General features: G+C 35.6%; 1 protein-coding gene and 1 long non-coding RNA gene across 3 annotated transcripts in view; one reads left to right on the plus strand and one right to left on the minus strand.

Moving 5' to 3' along the window:
• The window catches only part of hipk3b (homeodomain interacting protein kinase 3b), an 89,559-nt gene extending 72,216 nt beyond the window's left edge, over positions 1–17,343 (plus strand). For both annotated transcript variants that reach the window (XM_084124749.1, XM_084124750.1), the window contains exons 13-16: positions 370–516; positions 2,176–2,405; positions 3,304–3,449; positions 15,433–17,343. In XM_084124749.1, coding sequence (XP_083980875.1) covers positions 370–516; positions 2,176–2,405; positions 3,304–3,449; positions 15,433–15,909 — 1,000 coding nt within the window. In that variant the 3' untranslated portion in view covers positions 15,910–17,343. The remainder of the gene's footprint in view (positions 1–369; positions 517–2,175; positions 2,406–3,303; positions 3,450–15,432) is intronic.
• Positions 17,344–20,853: 3,510 nt separating this feature from the next.
• On the minus strand, positions 20,854–21,983 carry LOC311089845. The gene is made up of 2 exons (XR_014607768.1): positions 21,625–21,983; positions 20,854–21,382 (listed from the first exon to the last, which is right to left on the minus strand). It is a non-coding gene; the product is annotated as an uncharacterized lncRNA (long non-coding RNA).
• Between the last annotated feature and the right edge of the window lie 305 nt (positions 21,984–22,288).

Raw genomic sequence — 22,288 nt, forward strand, 5'->3', positions numbered from 1 at the left:
TCGCCCTTATGTTGCTCAAAAAAAAGAAAAGAAAAAAATCTTTAATGGAGCGCAAGGTGGAAGTAAGCTTTGAAGTTTTTTACACACTGAATTACTGGAAACTTGTCCACATACTTCTGGCCATGCATCATCTCTCTTTCAGTGTACCATGGAAGGAAGGAGACAGGGTGATAGGGTGAAGAAGAGAACATTTCAGCATGGCTTAGATATGGAGCTATGTTATATTTGGAAAACCTCAGCTGAATTTGAGAAATTGAGGCTTAAATTCAGTACAAATCATTAGAGGGATGGTTGCAATGTAGCTGAGCTGTATATGTGATAAATGGCTTAAAAGGCAGTGTTAGAGTGTGTGCACCCTCTGTGTTTCAGGTGTAAAGGTAGTCCGGAGTGTGAGGCATGTAAGAGCACCCTCAATATGGAGCGGGTGTGTTCCCTGAGCAGTCCCGATTCAACCCTTAGTACCAGTTCATCAGCTTCAGAGCAGTCCAGCTCCTCCCCCTGCAAGAGACGCAACAGGTCCGTATTTCATGCACACACTTTACTACGGTCAGAATGAGGATTTGAGCCCAAAGTAAACCCTTTCGTACGTAAGTTTAAAATATTCTAGCTGAGCCCCCAGCTTGAGTTTAAGGCGACATTTATTTTAGATAGTATCACCTTATTATTTCCATGGCTACACGTCAATCTTGTCACGTGACACACCGCAGCCACAATAGTGCTGTATGACATGTTTTGCTTTTATTTTGTTTTTCCCTTTTTATTCAAAATATTCACATACTTGTTAACTATATCATGACCTATCTGATATTCTGATTCTCAAATGCGTGTCAGCGAATGTTTTTTCATTTAAAAATCTTTATAATGATAATGCTAGCTGGTCTATAATGTGCGATGGGCGCCACCATTTTAGTTTGCACCGCAATTCAGAGAATCGGATCTGTCAGATTTACATCACGTAAATTCACCAACTTCTCCCGAAATACATGAAAGTAAGTGACTGGTGAACTGGGAGAAGAATAGAGTAAACGTTATTGTTACCTATACAATTTAAAACACGTTGTCAAATTATAATAGAAAGGATTATTATAGCCGATTCCATAGACATTGTGTTTTTTACAAACTATGAATGTATTGTTTTGCTAGTACTTATGTGTATTTAAATGTCTGAAACCTAAAATAAACATTATGTGGTTGATAACACTGAATAGTGATATATGACTAGCGCTGAGCGCGTCTGTCTCTAATCACACCTGTGTGATCGTACGCTTCAGAGACCAGCCTAAACTGATCACACTGGTGTGATCGTACGCATCAAAGGGTTAAGAACGATACATGAGTGTTGTGTTGACATGAGAGCAGATGTTGTTGCGTGAACGTGCGTTATTCAGTCAAGAGTCTCTTTTTCTGTTGATCTTTGACTATTAATGACAGACAGCAGCCGGTTTATTGGGCTACTGTCACTTTAAGACCTACCGCATGACACGGATCTGATGCATCACATTTTCATAACTCTTTGTTCATTTAAAACTTTATTTAACTAATTTAAGACTGTGCTTACGAGGATACTTGACAAAACAGGCATTTTGGCATAATTTTGACATTTTATTTATTTATTTATTTAATTTACCAAGTTGAGGATTTTCCTTGAAATTAACTAGGCCTTGGGCAAAAATGATAATGAAAGAGACCAAACTGCCTCAAATATTTAAAATATTAGGAGGAAAAATGCCCCTATATATATATATATATATATATATATATATATATATATATATATATATATATATATATATATATATATATATATATAATTTTTTTTATTTAATTTTTTTATTTATCTAGCAGATTGATGATTCTGTTTGTTTTTTTTAATTAATAGTGATTAAATATTTTTAAATACGAAATCACTAATTGCAAACTAAATGACATGATATCCTTATTTTTGTGATAAGTAGATTTAGTTACTCACTAAATTAAACATGTAAAGTAAAGAGTCCATGTGACAGTGTCGAATTTTATAGAATGTTTGTCGCGTACTGCATAGTTCCACATACTTGTGGTGGTGTTGTTGTTGTTGTTTAATCAGTGCATAGTGTTCCATTCTGAGCACTGTTTACCAGTGAGTATGTTCTTTGCTCTTTGTGTCTGAGAGTGATTGATTTGGTCTGTGTTCAGTATGTCAGATGATGAGCGCGAAAGTGGATGTGATACGGTGGATGGCTCGCCTGCGTCGGTGTCCTCCAGTCGAGCTGACAGCCCCTTCTTGGAGGCCACCTATATTAATGACAACAACCAGAATTGCAAAGCCAATGGAACTACAGAGACCGAGTCTGCCAAGCTGCCCATCCGCACCATGGTGGTGCCTCCCATGCGGGTTCAGAATAATGAGCTGATGGGCCGCAAAGGTAACCAATCCCACCAAACCTTTCAAAGTACATCACTGACAAACCCAGTTCAAATTCATATTGTATGAAAAAAATTATATACTTTGTTAAAAAAAAAAAAAAAAAATTGTTTGTGAGTGTCAAGCATAAGACAGACAGGTGAAAAATGTTTGACTGAATTTCAAATTACCGGCAACTCCTAAGGGAGACAAGCAGCTCTAGTTTGAAGCAGCAGCCTGGTTTGAATAATATACTCACAACAGAAGTTATAATCATACACCGACATTAACATTCATCATGGACAACAGTCTCTATTTGCAATAAAACATTTGGACCTGAGCACATTTGGTCACAATGCTTGTCACTTTTTTGTGTACTGCCAAATCTTGCAAATCTTGAAATAAAAAGTTAATATTTCAATAATTTAACAACACATTTGCATGTTCACTGTTCTCTCAGCTAATGGTCACATGACATATAGGTAAACAAATAAAGTTGTTTGTTTTTTTTAGCAAGTGATTTTTTTTTTTTTTTTTTTTATGTATGTATTCACTTTAATTGTACATTATGATTTAATTCATTGTTAGCTTTTCATCAACTCCCCATGCAGTTTGGGACTGAAATGACTGAAAATGGGCTGCTGTTCGGAGTGAATTCTTTGAATAGGAATCAGTTTAGCTTCAAATTCAATTTCTATTTTTAAATATTAGGTTTACTCCAAGCTAATGCATCTGAAGTAATTATAAGAAAACAGGGCAAGTTTGATGTGGTTTCTTTTTTCTTTTTTTGGAATTTCTTTTTAATTTTGCCATTTGTTGTTCTGAATCCCTTTTGCAAGAAGTGTAAACCTATCTAGCACTATTTTATGAGGTTTTCAAGTAGTGATTGCTACTTTTTCCTGCTCTTTCTTCCATTGTAGTTATAGAGCCATCATGCCCACCTAAAGGCCGCAGTGGTTCCAACAGACAGCCGCCTTACTCAACATTACTGGTGAATCATCAACGGAAGACCACACAGGCTTTCCCACCCATGCAGCACTCTCAACAGCAGCTCTCCTTTGGACAGGTCAGTTCCTCCTCACCTGTTTTTCAAACCTGCTGCCCTTCTTATTTTATTGGTTGTTGTAAAGTCAGATATTATATTTAGATACCACTACTATGTACTAACGCAAATAATATATAAAAAAATAAATAAATAAAAAGCTGAGATGTCTGAATCGAATTGGTGTTCAAAAAATTGAATGTTTATATACAGTGAGGAAAATAAGTATTTGAACACCCTGCTATTTTGCAAGTTCTCCCACTTAGAAATCATGGAGGGTTCTGAAATTGTCATCGTAGGTGCATGTCCACTGTGAGAGACATAATCTAAAAAAAAAATCCAGAAATCACAATGTATGATTTTTTAACTATTTATTTGTATGATACAGCTGCAAATAAGTATTTGAACACCTGAGAAAATCAATGTTAATATTTGGTACAGTAGCCTTTGTTTGCAATTACAGAGGTCAAACGTTTCCTGTAGTTTTTCACCAGGTTTGCACACACTGCAGGAGGGATTTTGGCCCACTCCTCCACACAGATCTTCTCTAGATCAGTCAGGTTTCTGGGCTGTCGCTGAGAAACACAGAGTTTGAGCTCCCTCCAAAGATTCTCTATTGGGTTTAGGTCTGGAGACTGGCTAGGCCACGCCAGAACCTTGATATGCTTCTTACAGAGCCACTCCTTGGTTATCCTGGCTGTGTGCTTCGGGTCATTGTCATGTTGGAAGACCCAGCCTCGACCCATCTTCAATGCTCTAACTGAGGGAAGGAGGTTGTTCCCCAAAATCTCGCAATACATGGCCCCGGTCATCCTCTCCTTAATACAGTGCAGTCGCCCTGTCCCATGTGCAGAAAAACACCCCCAAAGCATGATGCTACCACCCCCATGCTTCACAGTAGGGATGGTGTTCTTGGGATGGTACTCATCATTCTTCTTCCTCCAAACACGTTTAGTGGAATTATGACCAAAAAGTTCTATTTTGGTCTCATCTGACCACATGACTTTCTCCCATGACTCCTCTGGATCATCCAAATGGTCATTGGCAAACTTAAGACGGGCCTTGACATGTGCTGGTTTAAGCAGGGGAACCTTCCGTGCCATGCATGATTTCAAACCATGACGTCTTAGTGTATTACCAACAGTAACCTTGGAAACGGTGGTCCCAGCTCTTTTCAGGTCATTGACCAGCTCCTCCCGTGTAGTTCTGGGCTGATTTCTCACCTTTCTTAGGATCATTGAGACCCCACGAGGTGAGATCTTGCATGGAGCCCCAGTCCGAGGGAGATTGACAGTCATGTTTAGCTTCTTCCATTTTCTAATGATTGCTCCAACAGTGGACCTTTTTTCACCAAGCTGCTTGGCAATTTCCCCGTAGCCCTTTCCAGCCTTGTGGAGGTGTACAATTTTGTCTCTATTGTCTTTGGACAGCTCTTTGGTCTTGGCCATGTTAGTAGTTGGATTCTTTCTGATTGTATGGGGAGGGCAGGTGTCTTTATGCAGCTAACGACCTCAAACAGGTGCATCTAATTTAAGATAATAAATGGAGTGGAGGTGGACATTTTAAAGGCAGACTAACAGGTCTTTGAGGGTCAGAATTATAGCTGATAGACAGGTGTTCAAATACTTATTTGCAGCTGTATCATACAAATAAATAGTTAAAAAATCATACATTGTGATTTCTGGATTTTTTTTTTTAGATTATGTCTCTCACAGTGGACATGCACCTACGATGACAATTTCAGACCCCTCCATGATTTCCAAGTGGGAGAACTTGCAAAATAGCAGGGTGTTCAAATGCTTATTTTCCTCACTGTGTATATATATATATATATGAAGAGTTTGGTTCCAAAACGCGATAAATCCATTTTGATTAATTTGAGTAAAAATGTGTTTTCTTTACCAAGAATGTGGCAAGATGAAAACCACTATATTCTGCTTCAAACTTTCACATAGCATCTTTAAGTTATAATAACAAAACAAATTCAAATCCAGATTTTGATTTTCAAAGATTTATTATAAAAACTGATCATTTTTTTCCCCAAAATGCAATAAATTCATGACACTTTTTTTCCCCAAATGCAATTAATCCATTGAATCAATATAAAAGTTATTTTTCATATTGAAACTGTTGAAAATACACAACAAAATAAGTTGATCCACATATGACAGCCTCTGAACTCTGTCAATATCTTATTACAGGCACTGGACTAAAAATACATTCAATCAGCTATCGCTAGGAAATACCTCCTGAACTTTTTTGACGGCGATCATCTGTAAAATGGCTTAGTCCTGCTCGGTTTTCGTTGACTTTGAGTAAAACAACTGAAAGTTTTTCAAAAGATCCCCTGGGTTCAACGTGTCAGCGTGACAGAAGTTTGATGCTGTCGTGTGAGAACAAGCAACAGCCGGCATTTTTCCTCCTCCCGCGCCTCGTCTTCTTAATCTCCTCACGTAAATGATTAGATTTCGATGGCTTACGTTTCTTCCCTACCGCAGAAACCACCACAGGTTCATCAATGCCGTCAAAATTATAAAAGATTTTGTTTGATTGTTGATCAAAAAGTACAAAGTAGATAGGAAAAACTAGGATGCCGGGTGTATTCAAAGCGCTGCCGTTACTGTTTACAGTGCGTGGAATGATGCGCTGTGATTGGTTGAGCGGATTTATCTCATTCTGCAGAGAAAGGAGACTGGCGTTTGTCGCGGTTTGGAAAGAAAGGGAGAAAACATGACAGAATAACACGGTGGATATTTTTTACGTAAAATTTAAAATTGACTTTTCAATACTGACCCTATACAATACTGATTTTTGCAGGAACTCAGTTTTTTTTTAAATGGCGTTTAGGAACCAAACTCTTCATATATATATATATATATATATATATATATATTTATATTTTTATTTATATTTATTTATTTATTTATTTATTTATTTATTTATTTGTAAATTAAATTTATATATGATTTTGCTTTTATTTTTTAATTTATTTGGAAAAATTTGAATTTTAATATTTATTAAATGGGTCATGGCATGTATTTTATTATTATTTTATTATGTTCCTTGAGGTTGACTTATAATAATAATAATAATAATAATAATAATAATAATAATAATAATAATAATAATAATAAAATTTTGTTATAACTTTTGACCAAAAGGTGGCGCTGGCTCGAAATATGTTGGGTACTTTCAGGGGATGGTGTTGATGGCACATTCTGAGTTTCATGAAATTACACCAATGCATTTGTTTAGTATAGCATTATATTTCACAAAACTGTATTGAAGTCAATGGGAATTTCATGTTTTGTTCTATTATAGCGCCACCAAGAGGCTCAGTCCCACCATTTTTTTTATGTGTCCTCAGAGTGAGCCCATACATATGTGTGTCAATTTTGGTGAAAATATCTCAATTCGCTTCGGAGTTATAGACATTTATATGAAAAAACACGTAAAAAATGACTGACACATGACTTTGATTGGAATTTACTACCCCTTACTATCAATATTTTCGCATTTGGGCATTGGCATGCAGCTATCGACCTATGTTTCCAAACTTCTGACGGTGGTTTCGTCTCGATCGGACTAGCGGTTTCGAAGATATAGCCAAATGTTTTTTAAGCGCTAAATCACAACGCTACACAAACCGTAAGGCGAAACCTAGCATGTTTGGTATCGTAGGACTCGGCAAGGATTCAGGAGTCTAATTAGATGAGTCTCGTGAAAATAAATTGACCACACCCAAAGTTATAAGCATTTGGGAGAAAAAAAATCACCACTAGGTGGCGCTGTTTCGAAACTTCTCACGATCCTTCAGGGCATCGTGCTGATGACCCATACCAAGTTTCGTAACAATCCGTTCATGTGTTCATAAAATACAGCATTTTAGCACACAATTCAAAATGGCCGACAGCCAAAATGGCCGATATGGTAAAATTGGATATCAGTCGACTCGGCATGTTGCCCTGAATCTAACAAGGCCAATTTTATGATTTTTGGACAAACTGTTCAGAAGTTATAAGCAAAAATAGCCATTTTTCATATCTCTGGACCAGTAGGTGGCGCTGTGCCGAAACGCAGCATGTAGCCTCAGGTCATGCTTGTGATGACATGTACCAAGTTTGGTCTGAATACGATAAAGCGTTGCGGAGATACAGCCCTACGACTGTTTTTGCAAGCGCTACGTAAAATTTGTTTGAGCGTTTATCAAAAATGGTTTGACGAATCAATTTGAATTCCATAACTTTTGGTCAGCACTGCCTGAAGATGATATGGTTCAATTTTCGTGTAAATCGGACAAACCGTCTAGGACGAGTTCGAAAAAGTAGGTTTTTCAAAAAATTCAAAATGGCGGCCATATTTCTATGACGGAAAATGACGTCATAGGGTGCAATCGAATCGCCATGAGCTCAGGAATCAGAGGAAAAAATAATTTTGTTGATTGGCCTTACGGTTCAAAAGTTATTAGCAAAATATGAGTGAAACTTTGGACAGGTGGTGGCGCTAGATGGAATGACTTAGACACACGAAAATTGGTGTATTTAATGTTGGGACTGTCCTCTATCAGAATGTCAAACCAAAACAACTTTCCCGCAATCGGTTCTATGGGCTGCCATAGACTCCAAGAGCGGAAGAAGAATAATAATTATAGGAACGGGAACAGATACAATAGGTGCCTCCGCTAGCCTAGCAAGCCAGACCTACATCAAGATGTTAGGTCTGGCAACTCACCATAGACACGGCTCAATCCGAGGGGCGGGATAAACGACTGTCTTTCAAATTCCCTCTGCACGCGACAGCGCTTCAACCAACCAGAGCGTTTTCCCAACAGCGGAGCTAGTTGATAGATTCAACTTTTGCCATATCTGGCCGGCAAAACTACGAACACATCTTCCTTTTTTTAAGAATGACTTAAGTGCCGTTCTATGCTCTTTTCTCAAAGAAAAACTTAACTGCAAGTCCTCCAGATTCGCGGCCAAAGCCGATTCGAAAGATGTTCGCCAGCAGCAGGCATTCTTTGTTTTCAAGTAGCAGAGAACCGTCGCAACTCTGTCGTCATTATGTTAAGCCCGCCCCGCCTACTCTATACACGACGTGATTGGCCTGACCCAATTTAGGTTTTTGCAGCTCGAAAGTCAATGGAGAGTTGCTAGACTGCCCTGGCTGCAAAATACATTTTGCTGCCGCTAGGGTGCGTCTAGATTTCTAGGCTATGCCTCCGCACCTTCGGTGCTTGGCCCCTAATAATGATGATGATGATGATGATGATGATGATGATGATGATGATGATGATGAAGAATAATAATAATAATAATAATAATAACTAGAAAAAAAAGTTTGTTGAGACAAACTTTAAGTTGGCTTGAGAAAGCCGGACCAGAGAGTTTGAAAAAGTTAAAAGTAGTTAGAAGTTTGAAGTAGTATGAAGTTTAAAGTAGTTTAAATTTTGATTGATAAATTAGTTAGAAAGAAAGAAAAAATATTAGTTAGAAAGAAAAAGAAAGATAGATTAGTTAGAAAGAAAGATTAGTTAGAAAGATAGATTAAAAGAAAGATTAGTTAGAAAGAAAGACAGATTAGTTAGAAAGCAAGAAATAAAGAAATAAATGAAAGAAAGAAAGAAAGAAAGATTAGGTAGAAAGAAAGAATGAAAGAAAAAAGAAAGATAGATTAGTTAGAAAGATAGATTAAAAGAAAGATTAGTTAGAAAGAAAGACAGATTAGTTAGAAAGCAAGAAATAAAGAAATAAATGAAAGAAAGAAAGAAAGATTAGGTAGAAAGAAAGAATGAAAGAAAAAAGAAAGATAGATTAGTTAGAAAGATTAGTTAGAAAGATAGATTAAAAGAAAGATTAGTTAGAAAGAAAGACAGATTAGTTAGAAAGCAAGAAATAAAGAAATAAATGAAAGAAAGAAAGAAAGATTAGGTAGAAAGAAAGAATGAAAGAAAAAAGAAAGATAGATTAGTTAGAAAGATAGATTAAAAGAAAGATTAGTTAGAAAGAAAGACAGATTAGTTAGAAAGCAAGAAATAAAGAAATAAATGAAAGAAAGAAAGAAAGATTAGGTAGAAAGAAAGAATGAAAGAAAAAAGAAAGATAGATTAGTTAGAAAGATTAGTTAGAAAGATAGATTAAAAGAAAGATTAGTTAGAAAGAAAGACAGATTAGTTAGAAAGCAAGAAATAAAGAAATAAATGAAAGAAAGAAAGAAAGATTAGGTAGAAAGAAAGAATGAAAGAAAAAAGAAAGATAGATTAGTTAGAAAGATTAGTTAGAAAGATAGATTAAAAGAAAGATTAGTTAGAAAGAAAGACAGATTAGTTAGAAAGCAAGAAATAAAGAAATAAATGAAAGAAAGAAAGAAAGATTAGGTAGAAAGAAAGAATGAAAGAAAAAAGAAAGATAGATTAGTTAGAAAGATTAGTTAGAAAGATAGATTAAAAGAAAAATTAGTTAGAAAGAAAGACAGATTAGTTAGAAAGCAAGAAATAAAGAAATAAATGAAAGAAAGAAAGAAAGATTAGGTAGAAAGAAAGAATGAAAGAAAAAAGAAAGTAAGATTAGTTAGAAAGACAGATTAGAAAGAAAGAAGAAAGAAAGAAAGAGAAAGAAAGAAAAAGATTAGGTAGAAAGAAAGAAAGAAAGAAAGAAAGAAAGAAAGAAAGAAAGAAAAAGATTAGGTAGAAAGAAAGAAAGAAAGAAAGAAAGAAAGAAAGAAAGATTAGGTAGAAAGAAAGAAAGAAAGAAAGAAAGAAAGAAAGAAGAAAGAAAGAAAGAAAAAGATTAGGTAGAAAGAAAAAGAAAGAAAGAAAGAAAGAAAGAAAGAAAGAAAGAAAGAAAGAAAGAAAGAAAGAAAGAAAAAGATTAGGTAGAAAGAAAGAAAGAAAGAAAGAAAAAGAAAGATTAGGTAGAAAGAAAGAAAGAAAGATAAAGAATAGTGGATTAGTTAGAAAGAAAGAAAGAAAGAAAGAAAGAAAGAAAGAAAGAAAGAAAGAAAGAAAGAAAGAAAGAATGGTGGATTAGTTAGAAAGAAAGAGAAAGAAAGAAAGAAAGAATTGTGGATTAGAAAGAAAGAAAGAAAGAATGGTGGATTAGTTAGAAAGAAAGAAAGACTGATTAGTTAGAAAGAAGGAAGGAAAGAAAGAATGGTGGATTAGTTAGAAAGAAAGAAAGAAAAAGAATGGTGGATTAGTTAGAAAGAAAGAAAGAAAGAAAGAAAGAAAGACTGATTAGTTAGAAAGAAGGAAGGAAGGAAGGAAGGAAAGAAATAATGGTGGATTAGTTAGAAAGAAAGAAAGAATGGTGGATTAGTTAGAAAGAAAGAAAGAATGGTGGATTAGTTAGAAAGGAAGGAAGGAAGGAAGGAAGGAAGGAAGGAAGGAAAGAAAAAGAAAGAAAGAATGGTGGATTAGTTAGAAAGAAAGAAAGAAAGGTAGATTAGTTGGAAGGAAGGAAAGAAAGAAAGAAAGAAAGAAAGAAAGAAAGAAAGAAAGAAAGAAAGAAAGAAAGAAAGAAAAAGAATGGTGGATTAGTTAGAAAGAAAGAAAAAGAAAGAAAGATTAGTTAGAAAGAAAGAAAGAAAGATTAGTTAGAAAGAAAGAAGAAAGATAAAAAAGAAAGAATAGTTAGAAAGAAAGAAGAGATAAAAAAGAAATAGTTAGAAAGAAAGAAAGAAAAAAGATTAGTTAGAAAAAAAGAAAGAAAAAAAAGAAAGATTAGTTAGAAAGAAAGAAAAAAGAAAGATTAGTTAGAAAGAAAGAAAAGTAAGAAAGAAAGAAAAAAGAAATTAGTTAGAAAGAAAGAAAAGTAAGCAAGAAAGAAAAGAAAGATTAGTTAGAAAGAAAGAAAAAGAAAAAAGAAAGATTAGCTAAAAAGAAAGAAGAAAGTTAGTTATAAACGAGATAGATAGATAGATAGATAGATAGATAGATAGATAAAGGTTTGAAGATAGATAGATAGATAGATAGATAGATAGATAGATAGATAGATAGATAGATAGATAGATAGATAAAGGTTTGAAGATAGATAGATAGATAATGTTTGAAGATAGATAGATAGATAGATAGATAGATAGATAGATAGATGGATAAAGGTTTGAAGATAGATAGATAGATAGATAGATAGATAGATAGATAGATAGATAGATGGATAAAGGTTTGAAGATAGATAGATAGATAGATAGATAGATAATGTTTGAAGATAGATAGATAGATAGATAGATAGATAGATAGATAGATAGATAATGTTTGAAGATAGATAGATAGATAGATAGATAGATAGATAGATAGATAGATAGATAGATAGATAGATAAAGGTTTGAAGATAGATAGATAATGTTTGAAGATAGATAGATAGATAGATGGATAAAGGTTTGAAGATAGATAGATAGATAGATAGATAGATAGATAGATAGATAGATAGATAGATAGATAAAGGTTTGAAGATAGATAGATAAATGTTTGAAGATAGATAGATAGATAGATAGATAGATAGATAGATGGATAAAGGTTTGAAGATAGATAGATAGATAGATAGATAGATAGATAGATAGATAGATAGATAGATAGATAGATAGATAGATGGATAAAGGTTTGAAGATAGATAGATAATGTTTGAAGATAGATAGATAGATAGATAGATAGATAGATAGATAGATGGATAAAGGTTTGAAGATAGATAGATAGATAGATAGATAGATAGATAGATAGATAGATAGATGGATAAAGGTTTGAAGATAGATAGATAATGTTTGAAGATAGATAGATAGATAGATAGATAGATAGATAGATAGATGGATAAAGGTTTGAAGATAGATAGATAGATAGATAGATAGATAGATAGATAGATAAAGGTTTGAAGATAGATAGATAATGTTTGAAGATAGATAGATAGATAGATAGATAGATAGATAGATAGATAGATAGATAGATAGATAGATAGATAGATGGATAAAGGTTTGAAGATAGATAGATAGATAGATAGATAGATAGATAGATAGATAGATAGATAGATAGATAGATAGATAGATAGATAAAGGTTTGAAGATAGATAGATAGATAGATAGATAAAGGTTTGAAGATAGATAGATAGATAGATAGATAGATAGATAGATAGATAGATAGATAGATAGATAAAGGTTTGAAGATAGATAGATAGATAGATAGATAGATAGATAGATAGATAGATAAAGGTTTGAAGATAGATAGATAGATAGATAGATAGATAGATAGATAGATTAGTTATTAGTTAGAAAGAACATAGATAGCTTAAAGCAGGGGTCGGCAAATAACTTTGGCCACGGGCCAATATTTTTTTGAGCCAGTAGGTGGCGGGCCAGCTACACGGAGTAGGGATACAAATTAAACCGCTTAAAATACACTCTGTATTCATCCGCTTTATATCCCGACCTGACGGGTCCGCAAAATTTAGATCTCATTTCCAGAATCTCACATTCAAATGTCTCTAACGGAAAGAGAGAGATTAAGTAGCCTATAGCAATTATAAATGCTATACAAAAATTGTGTTCGTGTCAATAAATATTACTATTTTAACATTGTACTGTCAGCAGAGAAAAAATGTCTCAGAAAAAAAATAATGAAATATAAATAACAAATAAATATCAAATCACTCAAGCAACATAAATTAAAACCATATTGCCCTACTGACAAATGAAGTAGGCTATTTTCTGCCAAACTATTTCAAACATCCTTGCAAAAAAAAGAATGTTGTTGACTGACAATGGTTTCAGTACCAAACAGCTCCTCAGATCTAGGTGTAGGCTACAGGTGGTCAGAATGACGTGCGGATGCGCTGTCAAAACATGTCGGGAGTGGGCTATAATTGTCAGTCAGACCGCCCGCTCCGTCCAAACTGTACACCAGAGTTCTGACCGCTACCGTCTTGAGTCCTGCACGGGTTCGGGTACCCGACGGGTCACCCACAAATTTTGCTCAAACGGGTGAAAAATATCCAACTGTGTCGGATACGGGTGCGGGTCGGGTCGGACACGGGGGAAACACGGGTTTAAAACAATCACATTCAAACGTAAAAATATATGCATATTTTTAGGAACACATCTACAAAAATATGCCTGTATTTCAAGTTTATAAAATAATTTAAAATCCACATCAGTTTATTTGTGCCCACGCACCACACCCTCCCAGGATCTATAACGTTACCTAGGTTACTTTCACTTTTAAAAATTCATCATAACTGCGCGCGCGATCTGCACTGAGATGGATGCTGAGGAGTTGAAGAAAAGAATAGCTATTGGAGATTGAAAAGTTGTCGACAATAGTCATCAAAAATCAAGTCCAATGTGTTGGAGAAATTTGGAGTTATCTGAAGGAAATATTGTGAAAGGCTTTGCTGCATTTTCGTGTTGGATAGCCGCAAATGTGGAACTTCATCGCCGAGGAAGCACGCAGATAACTGTGGTAACAAAGCAGTTCTATCGAACAGTATTTTTCATATTTAACACTGTTAAGTAGCCTATGTGTGGTGTGCAGCGCGTGTTTGAACCCAAAATTGTCAGATGTAGGCGCGCGTCCACGGCTTTTCTCAAGTAGTGGAAGAGTTTTGGGCAGCATTTACTGCAAATATTTTTTATCAGGTAATACATATTATTTATCAGTGTGTTATACCCGAATAAATAATAATGAATTTTTTTTTAAAAGTCAGACTGTAAGCGAATGAAACTTACAGGAGAGAATTTGCTATTCACACCCTTGTTAAAATGGCTGTAATCTGTTACCACAATAGTACTTAAAATCCTCTGTTTAAAATTATTTAATTGGTATATGTCTGCTAGGTGTTAAATTAAAATTCAGCATTAAAATTCGTCTAAACCTGTTATTCATTTTTTCTATTTTTGATCTGAGCGCACAATCAGAAAATCGGAAAACGAGTCGTTATTCGTTTTTTCATTTTAGTTCAGGAAATAAATAATGGAAAAACAAGTTGTTTTTCATTTTTTTTATTTTTGGTTTTAATTTGAAAAAAACGATTGAACGAATGATACGCGGGGCCTATTTGTAAACCGTTAGGCCTATTGTAAAATAAAAATAGGCTGATAAAAAAAAAAAAAAAACGGACTTCCAAAATAATCCGGCGGGCCAGAAAATATTGCTGGCGGGCCAGTTTTGGCCCGCGGGCCGCCTATTGCCGACCCCTGGCTTAAAGCTTAATTGAGTATCAATGGCTTCTAGCAGTTTACATTAAACATAGTTCAAACAGACATGGACTTTTGGTCAATGAAAGTCTATGGGATTTTTATGATTTTTAATATTAATTTTTAAGAAAACCATAACTCAAACCAGTCTGAAAAGATATAGCACACTAAGTCAGAACAGTATGAAAGTCTGACCCGAGTTTGGAGTATGTAGCTTGAACGGTCTAGGAGGAGTTAGTGTCCAAAAATGTGCGGTCAGAAAAATAAGAAGAAGAAGTTGTTTAAATAGGATTTCAGTAAGTTAAACTCGTTTCAACTTAATAATAATAATAATAATAATAATAAGTTTTTGCACACAAAGTTAAAAATAAACAATCCACTTGTTCCTGACGCTGGTGTTCTTCTGACGGCTGTACAGACACTAACACGCTGTTTAAACCGGATGTATCAAAGCAAATTTTCTTTTACTCTTCTATTTGTCCTGCTGTCGGGAGTAGATCAAGCATGTGGAGTAAACCACAAATTGAACGGGAATCTGTATACGGTATCCACTGTAGACGGTATCATCACTGATTTTTGTACTGGCATTTTAAAGCTGTGACACTTGCAGGATGTTTTAATGGTACACACACCTCTCAAACGATTAAGGACAATTTAATTTCTCATGTCATGACCCCTTTAAAACAAAATATGGCTGTTCTTGGCTATAACAAAAATAATTATTGGCTTATTGGCTTCCATATTGGTGCGTCCTTACTTACAACAACCCAGTCTTAGTTATGACTTGATTGCCATTTGTTCTTTCTTGGAATAAACTGATTGGTGCATGTTTTAGGTCCAGCATTATGGCTCATCCCACCAGGAGTGGAATGGCAACTACAGCCACCGCCGCCCTCAAGCCTTCATCCCGCCCACCGTACATGGCCACACCTTCACTCTGCCTCATGCTAGTCCCACCCACACAGCCCACCCTCCTCAATCACACCTGGGCATCCACCCTCACACCCAGCCAACTTTACTGTCCTACCCCCCTTCAGGCCCCCTGGTGACAAATGCCCCCATGGCCCACCTCTTGGCTTCTCCTGGGTCCACACGGAATCACGTCTTTCAAACGGCATATGGCCTCTCCCATCCGGCAGGCCACCTCGTGCACCAGGTCACTGTGGGGCTCAACCGCCTCTTGCCCTCACCCACCCTCCACCCTCAAGGCCAATTCAAGCCCCTGTTCCCGCCACACTCCTTCATCGCATCACCCGCATATGCAGGCTTCCCCCTCAGTCCCACCAAATTAAACCAATACCCATACATCTAGAGACCCGCTCTGCAACCCTATGGCAGGCGTGATGCCAGGCTCTCTGTAGAAATCACCCGAAGCCATGGCACAAGAAAGGAAGCAGTTTCTCTGAATCACACAGACTTGAGTGCAATTAAAATTAGCTTTAAAAAGGAAACATTTGGAAAGTCTTTAGCATGTAGATAAAGAAAGTGCACGGTTGAGAAGCAAGAGATTGGATAAATAAGAAAAAAAACTGTTTTGCACATTTGATCACCTTATCGGATTTTCAGATCTTCAGATTTGAGCGCTCCTCTAATGAATATCAACAATGGATGGTGTCCAAAATCATGTGATCGTCAACTTATTTTTATACATTGCCTTTACCTTGTATACAACACATCTTTGTTTGTAAAGACAGCCCAGTGTGGTGTTCACAACTGATAAAATGTGTCCACTTGCCGTGTTTCTTGCGTTCCAAGTATTTGTACTTTTCTCAGTGTCTTTGGTGTCGTTTTGAATGGAGTCTCCTAAAAGAGTCGTTCATCACATTCTGCATGTGTTGCATGATGTTGATCAGAGAGAAGCCTATAGGGGCTCTTTATGTGTCAAGAGGCTCGCTGCATTGTTGTCCCCAGCCATAGTGCCTTATATATATCGGCAGTTGTTTGTTCTACTACACTCTCTCTGTGTGTATACAATGTGTTTGTGTTTGTATGTGTACGTGTCCTGGACTGCAGCACTTGCAATTCAAATCAGTCCTTGCATTCTTTTTGTGTGAGTGTGAGTGTGTGTTTGTGTATAATGTATATACACACTGGTGTATTATTTCATGCATAGATAGGCATCAATGTACTGCATTGCACAAACTGCAGTGCTTATTTTTGGATCCAATGTATATTTGAGATGTAGTGAGTTACTTTTCGTTACTTCATAGGAGAACGGCCAGCTTTTGCTGCTGCGAATGCTTGCTGTTGATTTTGTTGCTTTAATCAAATTTTTGTTGTTCTTATTGTTGTTATCTTGAATTCATTAGTTGTGTAGAGAATTCTTTGAATTTCTATTCAGAAAATCTACAAATCGAACAGTATTTGTACTGTTTAGTAAAACTGCAATACAATCTATATAGTTAAAGGTTTGATTTTCTTTTTGTCTGTGTATTTAGTTATTCGGTTTTGTGTGTGTTTGTGTTTTGTGTGGTGGGCATGGCTTCGACTAGATGAAGACACAAATGCAAATATCGGTCTTTGATTCAGGGTCATGGATTCATCTTAGCCTGAGCAGACCATGCAGTATTTGATGTATAGACACACACATATAATAGAGCTAGTATTTTTAGTGCTGAAGCTTGACACGGTTTAAGGTGTGAAATTATCATTTATGCATGTGTGAATTGATTTTTTTTCTTAATTATACCATTATATCATATGTTGAAAGCTTGTTGGTGTCAACTGCATTTTATACATTCCGTCAGGGAGAATATATATATATATATATATATATATATATATATATATATATATATATATATATATATATATATATATATATATATAAAATATATAATATATAATATATAGTGTTTTTGTATTGAGTTTGTTCTGCTTGGTTTTTGTTTTTGCCTGTCAAATGAAGTTTGCTTGTGCACCACCAAAGACTGTAATATGAAGGCTCTGTTCCAGAACCTAGCGATATATCAAGGCATCGTAGTTAAACTCCTGATGCAAAGGCTGTCAGAGATTCTCTTAAACAAAGAATCATCCTCCATGGCCCTACCATAGCAAAAATCCTAACGGTCAACTGTGCATCATAAACCAATCATATTATAGCCTTGACATCATTGAATCACTGTCAGAGTTGTGCGACGGCAGGGTTGCCAAGTTGGTGTGGGTTGATCATATTATACCATTATATTGCATTCATATATATATATATATATATATATTTATTATTATTCTATTAATGATAAAACTCTGCTAGATGTTAAGTGTTGTGAAGGAGGACCCCTGGGAGGGAGTTTGATGTTTGGGGTATGGTAATTGGGCTATTTTTGATTGGCTATTGGGCTAGTTTTGTTACGCAGACCTGGCAACTCTGAACGACGGTCAATCATTTTTGCGGAAGCAGCACGAGAAGTCCCATAAACTGAATCGGGTCTATCATAAAATTGGCGGTGATTTCTATGGTAATTTATGAACTCAAAAAAATCTATCAATCCAAAATGCATTTTTTGTGGCGAACATGCCATTTTTTTCTTCTTACAAGATAAAGAGCTGTTAGCTTAGCAACATGCTAACATCAAACTATTTTGTAATCAGTTGTGGGTTGAGCCTCTTCACGAGAAGTTACTGCTTATGTAGAACTATTATGTATTAGCTGTATATGAAGTCAGCAGAACGCAAGGCAGCTCGCTAGGTTTTGGAACAGAGCAAGGTAGCTATTCTCTGCATAGACCTCACGTATACTGTAGTAATTATAGTCATGGGGTAAATTTCAAAAATTGTATTAAAAAAAAAAATGGCTGAGGTTATGTTTAGCTTTTTGAACAAGTAATAAGTCGTATCATCTATCTTGAATGTATCATAGACAAGCTGCTATATATTGATTGCCACTTCAGATAGCTGTGAAATTAGATTAGACTAGTTCATAACTGCATTTGTTTATTTGTATGAGTCTCTCTGATTGCCTAAACTAGAAGTGGATTTTGATTTTGAGTAATTTTGCTTCAATGTTTGGAGTGTCATCGTAACTACTGTAATGCTGAATAATGGACATGTAGATTTTTTTATTTTTTTTTCTTCTTCTTCTTCAAATCAGTATTGTATCTTCATAACCGTTCTGGCTCATCACTGCATATTACTGGATTAATTTGTTTAACTTAATTTGTGTATGTTTACCTGTTCATCTGTGTTTTTGACTTGTAATAGCTTGCAGGACTGATTTAACTTTATCCAATTTAAAAGTTATTCTGCTGTGTTTCAGAAATACAAACATTAGTATTTTTGTCAATGAATTTTTGGTTAATATGATAAGCAGCCCCATAACCTCATGCCACTGAGCACTTATTAAAAGGCTAGTGTGCAGTAACCACATGGCCATGCTTTGCAATGAGAGTACAGTGTTGTGATTTAAATGAATTGTCCAACTGAATTGTGATTTTTATTAATGTTTGTCATTTGATTATTGAGAACATGTTTTTAAACAAATGATCACTGATGTCAGCTGATGTTATATTCATGTTTGGTCATGTCTTTTTTTTGTTTTGTTTTTTTTGTTTCCTTGATCAGTGTAAGCAACACAGTGTGTGCCTTGATTGAGATATTGGTAATGACACATTCACTTTGCAAAAACAAGTATTCAGCTCACCCACTGACCAGACCAAATACGAGAAAGAACAAACAGTAAAATTACCATTCCAGGGATCGAAATGGTTATATAAAAGTTTTTTTTGTTTTAGTTTTTTTCATAGATAATATTAATTAGACTTGTCAATCACTAATATATTTCTAGTTAATCTTAGCCAGCTAATTTTAAAGATTAAAAGGCTTGATATTAATTTTGATTCATTAAGAATGTTAATATGTTGCACCCTGTGCATATGTTTCGATCCCTGTGAAATGGCGTTCACCAGCATTTAGCCTGAATACATCCCGTGTCAATATCGAAAAAACTGTACTCAACACTTTCAATATGTATTGTGTGTTCACATTTAAACAAATTGATGGATATGGATGATTTCTGCTGAACTTTTCTAATAACAGTATTCAGTAAACATTAACACCACCATTTTTATTTTGGAAATTATGTTAGCAAAATTACATTTTTCTTTTTACAAAATTGTTTTGTCTAAATTATTTACCATTCAACCTGAAATTCACTTCCTGGTATTTTGCTTTTCAATCTGTGTATAAGCAGATCCAAGGTTTATATCATATTTTTATCATCTGTCAAAGAAGTTACTTCACACTGCAAGTTATGCATTTCATGTTTCAGTTACTTGGTTAATTAAGAGTTGATCAAATTAAATTGTTATTCACTGTTTTGATATTTGTATACTTTTGTTTTAGCATTTCGTTTCATTTGCTTATCTGGTTTGATGCTACACTAGTTTGTCACGTAGCACTTGCACTGTGCAATATTTAACAGTATGAGGACTGGGGAAATGTAACCCTTTGGATATAATGTCTTTGCAGAGTGTAATTGATGTTTCCTCTCTAGTTCTCAGTGAATAAAGATGTGACCAAGCCTTCTCTACTTAGTCACATTAAACTGAATTTCCAGGTGACTTTTGGTGAGTGAATAAAAAAATCATGGTGTTTTATTGTCAAGATTCACTTTGAATACAAAAGAAAAATAAAGTAAAAGAAAAAAAAATCTATTGTTGCAACCCTTTTTAATTGTATTACTTGGAACCAAAATATGGCCGGTATAGTGTAACTCATTACACTATAGAAGTTGGAAATTCTGAGTTGAAGGGTAATGGTGCACAACTTGTACCCCTCTGTAATGTCTATTAAATTATTAGCATTATTAAAACAATTACACCACATTAGCCATTATTGGTGGGTATTTTTCTGTGACTCTTTCTGTTGGTTATATTACTGTAGGTGACAAGTATTTTTGAGAGGGTCATTGAATAATTCATTGATTCATTCAGGAAATGCCAATGCTAATTTTTATTTATTTTTCAACATTGATTTTGCATCATTTTAAAATGTTCGTTGGCAAATAACAATCTGACAGTCTTAAAAGATAAGTTTCATATACTCAATATTAACAACTTGTTCATTTGTACAAATTTGAGCTGTTGGTGGGAACAACATTCTTGCTCTTGTCCATGTATGTACATGTGTATATTTTTATATATGTCGGGGTGGGCAACTACAAGGAGATGACCCAGCCACACCCCTCTTGAATTTGGGACACCACTGTGAGGAGCCAATACCACGGGCACACAGGCAGACAAAGGACCAACAAAATGAATACGATTTAAAAAGGTTTTATTTAATTGAAAAATACTAATTAAAAATAAAGAGAGCTTCGACTTCTTGCAGTTAGCCCACACTGCACTAGCTTATTCCTCTTCACCGGGGCTCAGACAGAGAATGATGGCTTCTTCAACGAAGCTGAACTGGTTCTCTTCACGGGGCTCAGGCGGACAGAGAATGGTGGCTTCTTCAGCGAAGCTGAACTGGTTCTCTTCACGGGCTCAGGTGGACAGAGAATGGTGGCTTCTTAAGCGAAGCTGAACTGGTTCTCTTCACGGGGCTCAGACAGACAGAAATGGATATCGTTGCTTCAACAACGCTGAAGCGGACACTGCTGGAGACATAATAATACCGGAAGCAGTGAAAAGAAAACCATCCACTGACTTATCTAGTTAAAGAAGTAATGGAAAGGAGTTCACCACTGGTTGATCTCGTTCATCGGATTCCGAGACAGAAAAGATATTATTTTCATAAATGGGCTGGATCTCCTCATGCCTTCGCTATGCACTCCCACTAGTGATTCACTGCAATCCACACAGAACAGCACACGTGATTACATCAATGTATAGCACTGCAAATCTTCATAACTCACAGCTTAGGGCGTTGGCAGGGACTTCCAATCCTCAATTCTTCAATACAATCTCCTTAACATCCACAATAAAGCATAAGGTGTCCAATCCTCTCCAAAAGATGTTATAAGTCATAGTTCCATTGTATCTTCCAAAACATCCATCACATCACAATCTAAGCAATGTATAACACTTACCTCTCCTTAATGATGAATTCCCGCTGATAATTCTATCTCCACTCTCCAAATATCCAATTCTTCTTCCAATCCAGAACAAACACACTAGTTGGAGCACCCGACTGACGAACCCACGTTGGCGGAGACGCAAACGGCTGGAGCACACACTGGAAAAGACGATCCAAAACGAACAACTTCCAGCCAACACTGACCTCGAAGACGACACGAAAAGAAAGACCAACTGTTCAGAAGATGAAGCCCTTTTGTATCTCTTCCTCCCACTGTGATTTCCAATCACCGCTGATTTGCGTTCTTCTCACACCAGGAATCAATCGCCAGTTAATGCTTTTGCCCGGAGTTACAGGAACCGGAGCGCTCTCGGGTCCCACACGGAAAGCGCTCCCCAAATCATGACCGTGCACAAAGGTTCCGCCCTTTCGAACAAAAGTTCCGCCTCTTCATTTGTCACCCGTGACATATATATCAAAATCAAATCGATTTGGCTAAGGGCAAAGTTAAGTTTTATATTTTTTTTACTGAAATCCTATAACTAGAGCTGTTATTTTTTATTTTATTTATTTTTAAATTTTTTTGACAAATACTTTATTGTGCTTTTCTTATGAACAAAGTTACCAGCATTACCACTAATGCATTTTCACTGACTTAATCCAGTGTGGAGGACATA

The sequence above is a fragment of the Abramis brama genome (assembly GCF_963993115.1).
Source record: "Abramis brama genome assembly, chromosome: 9".
NCBI lineage: Eukaryota > Metazoa > Chordata > Actinopteri > Cypriniformes > Leuciscidae > Abramis > Abramis brama.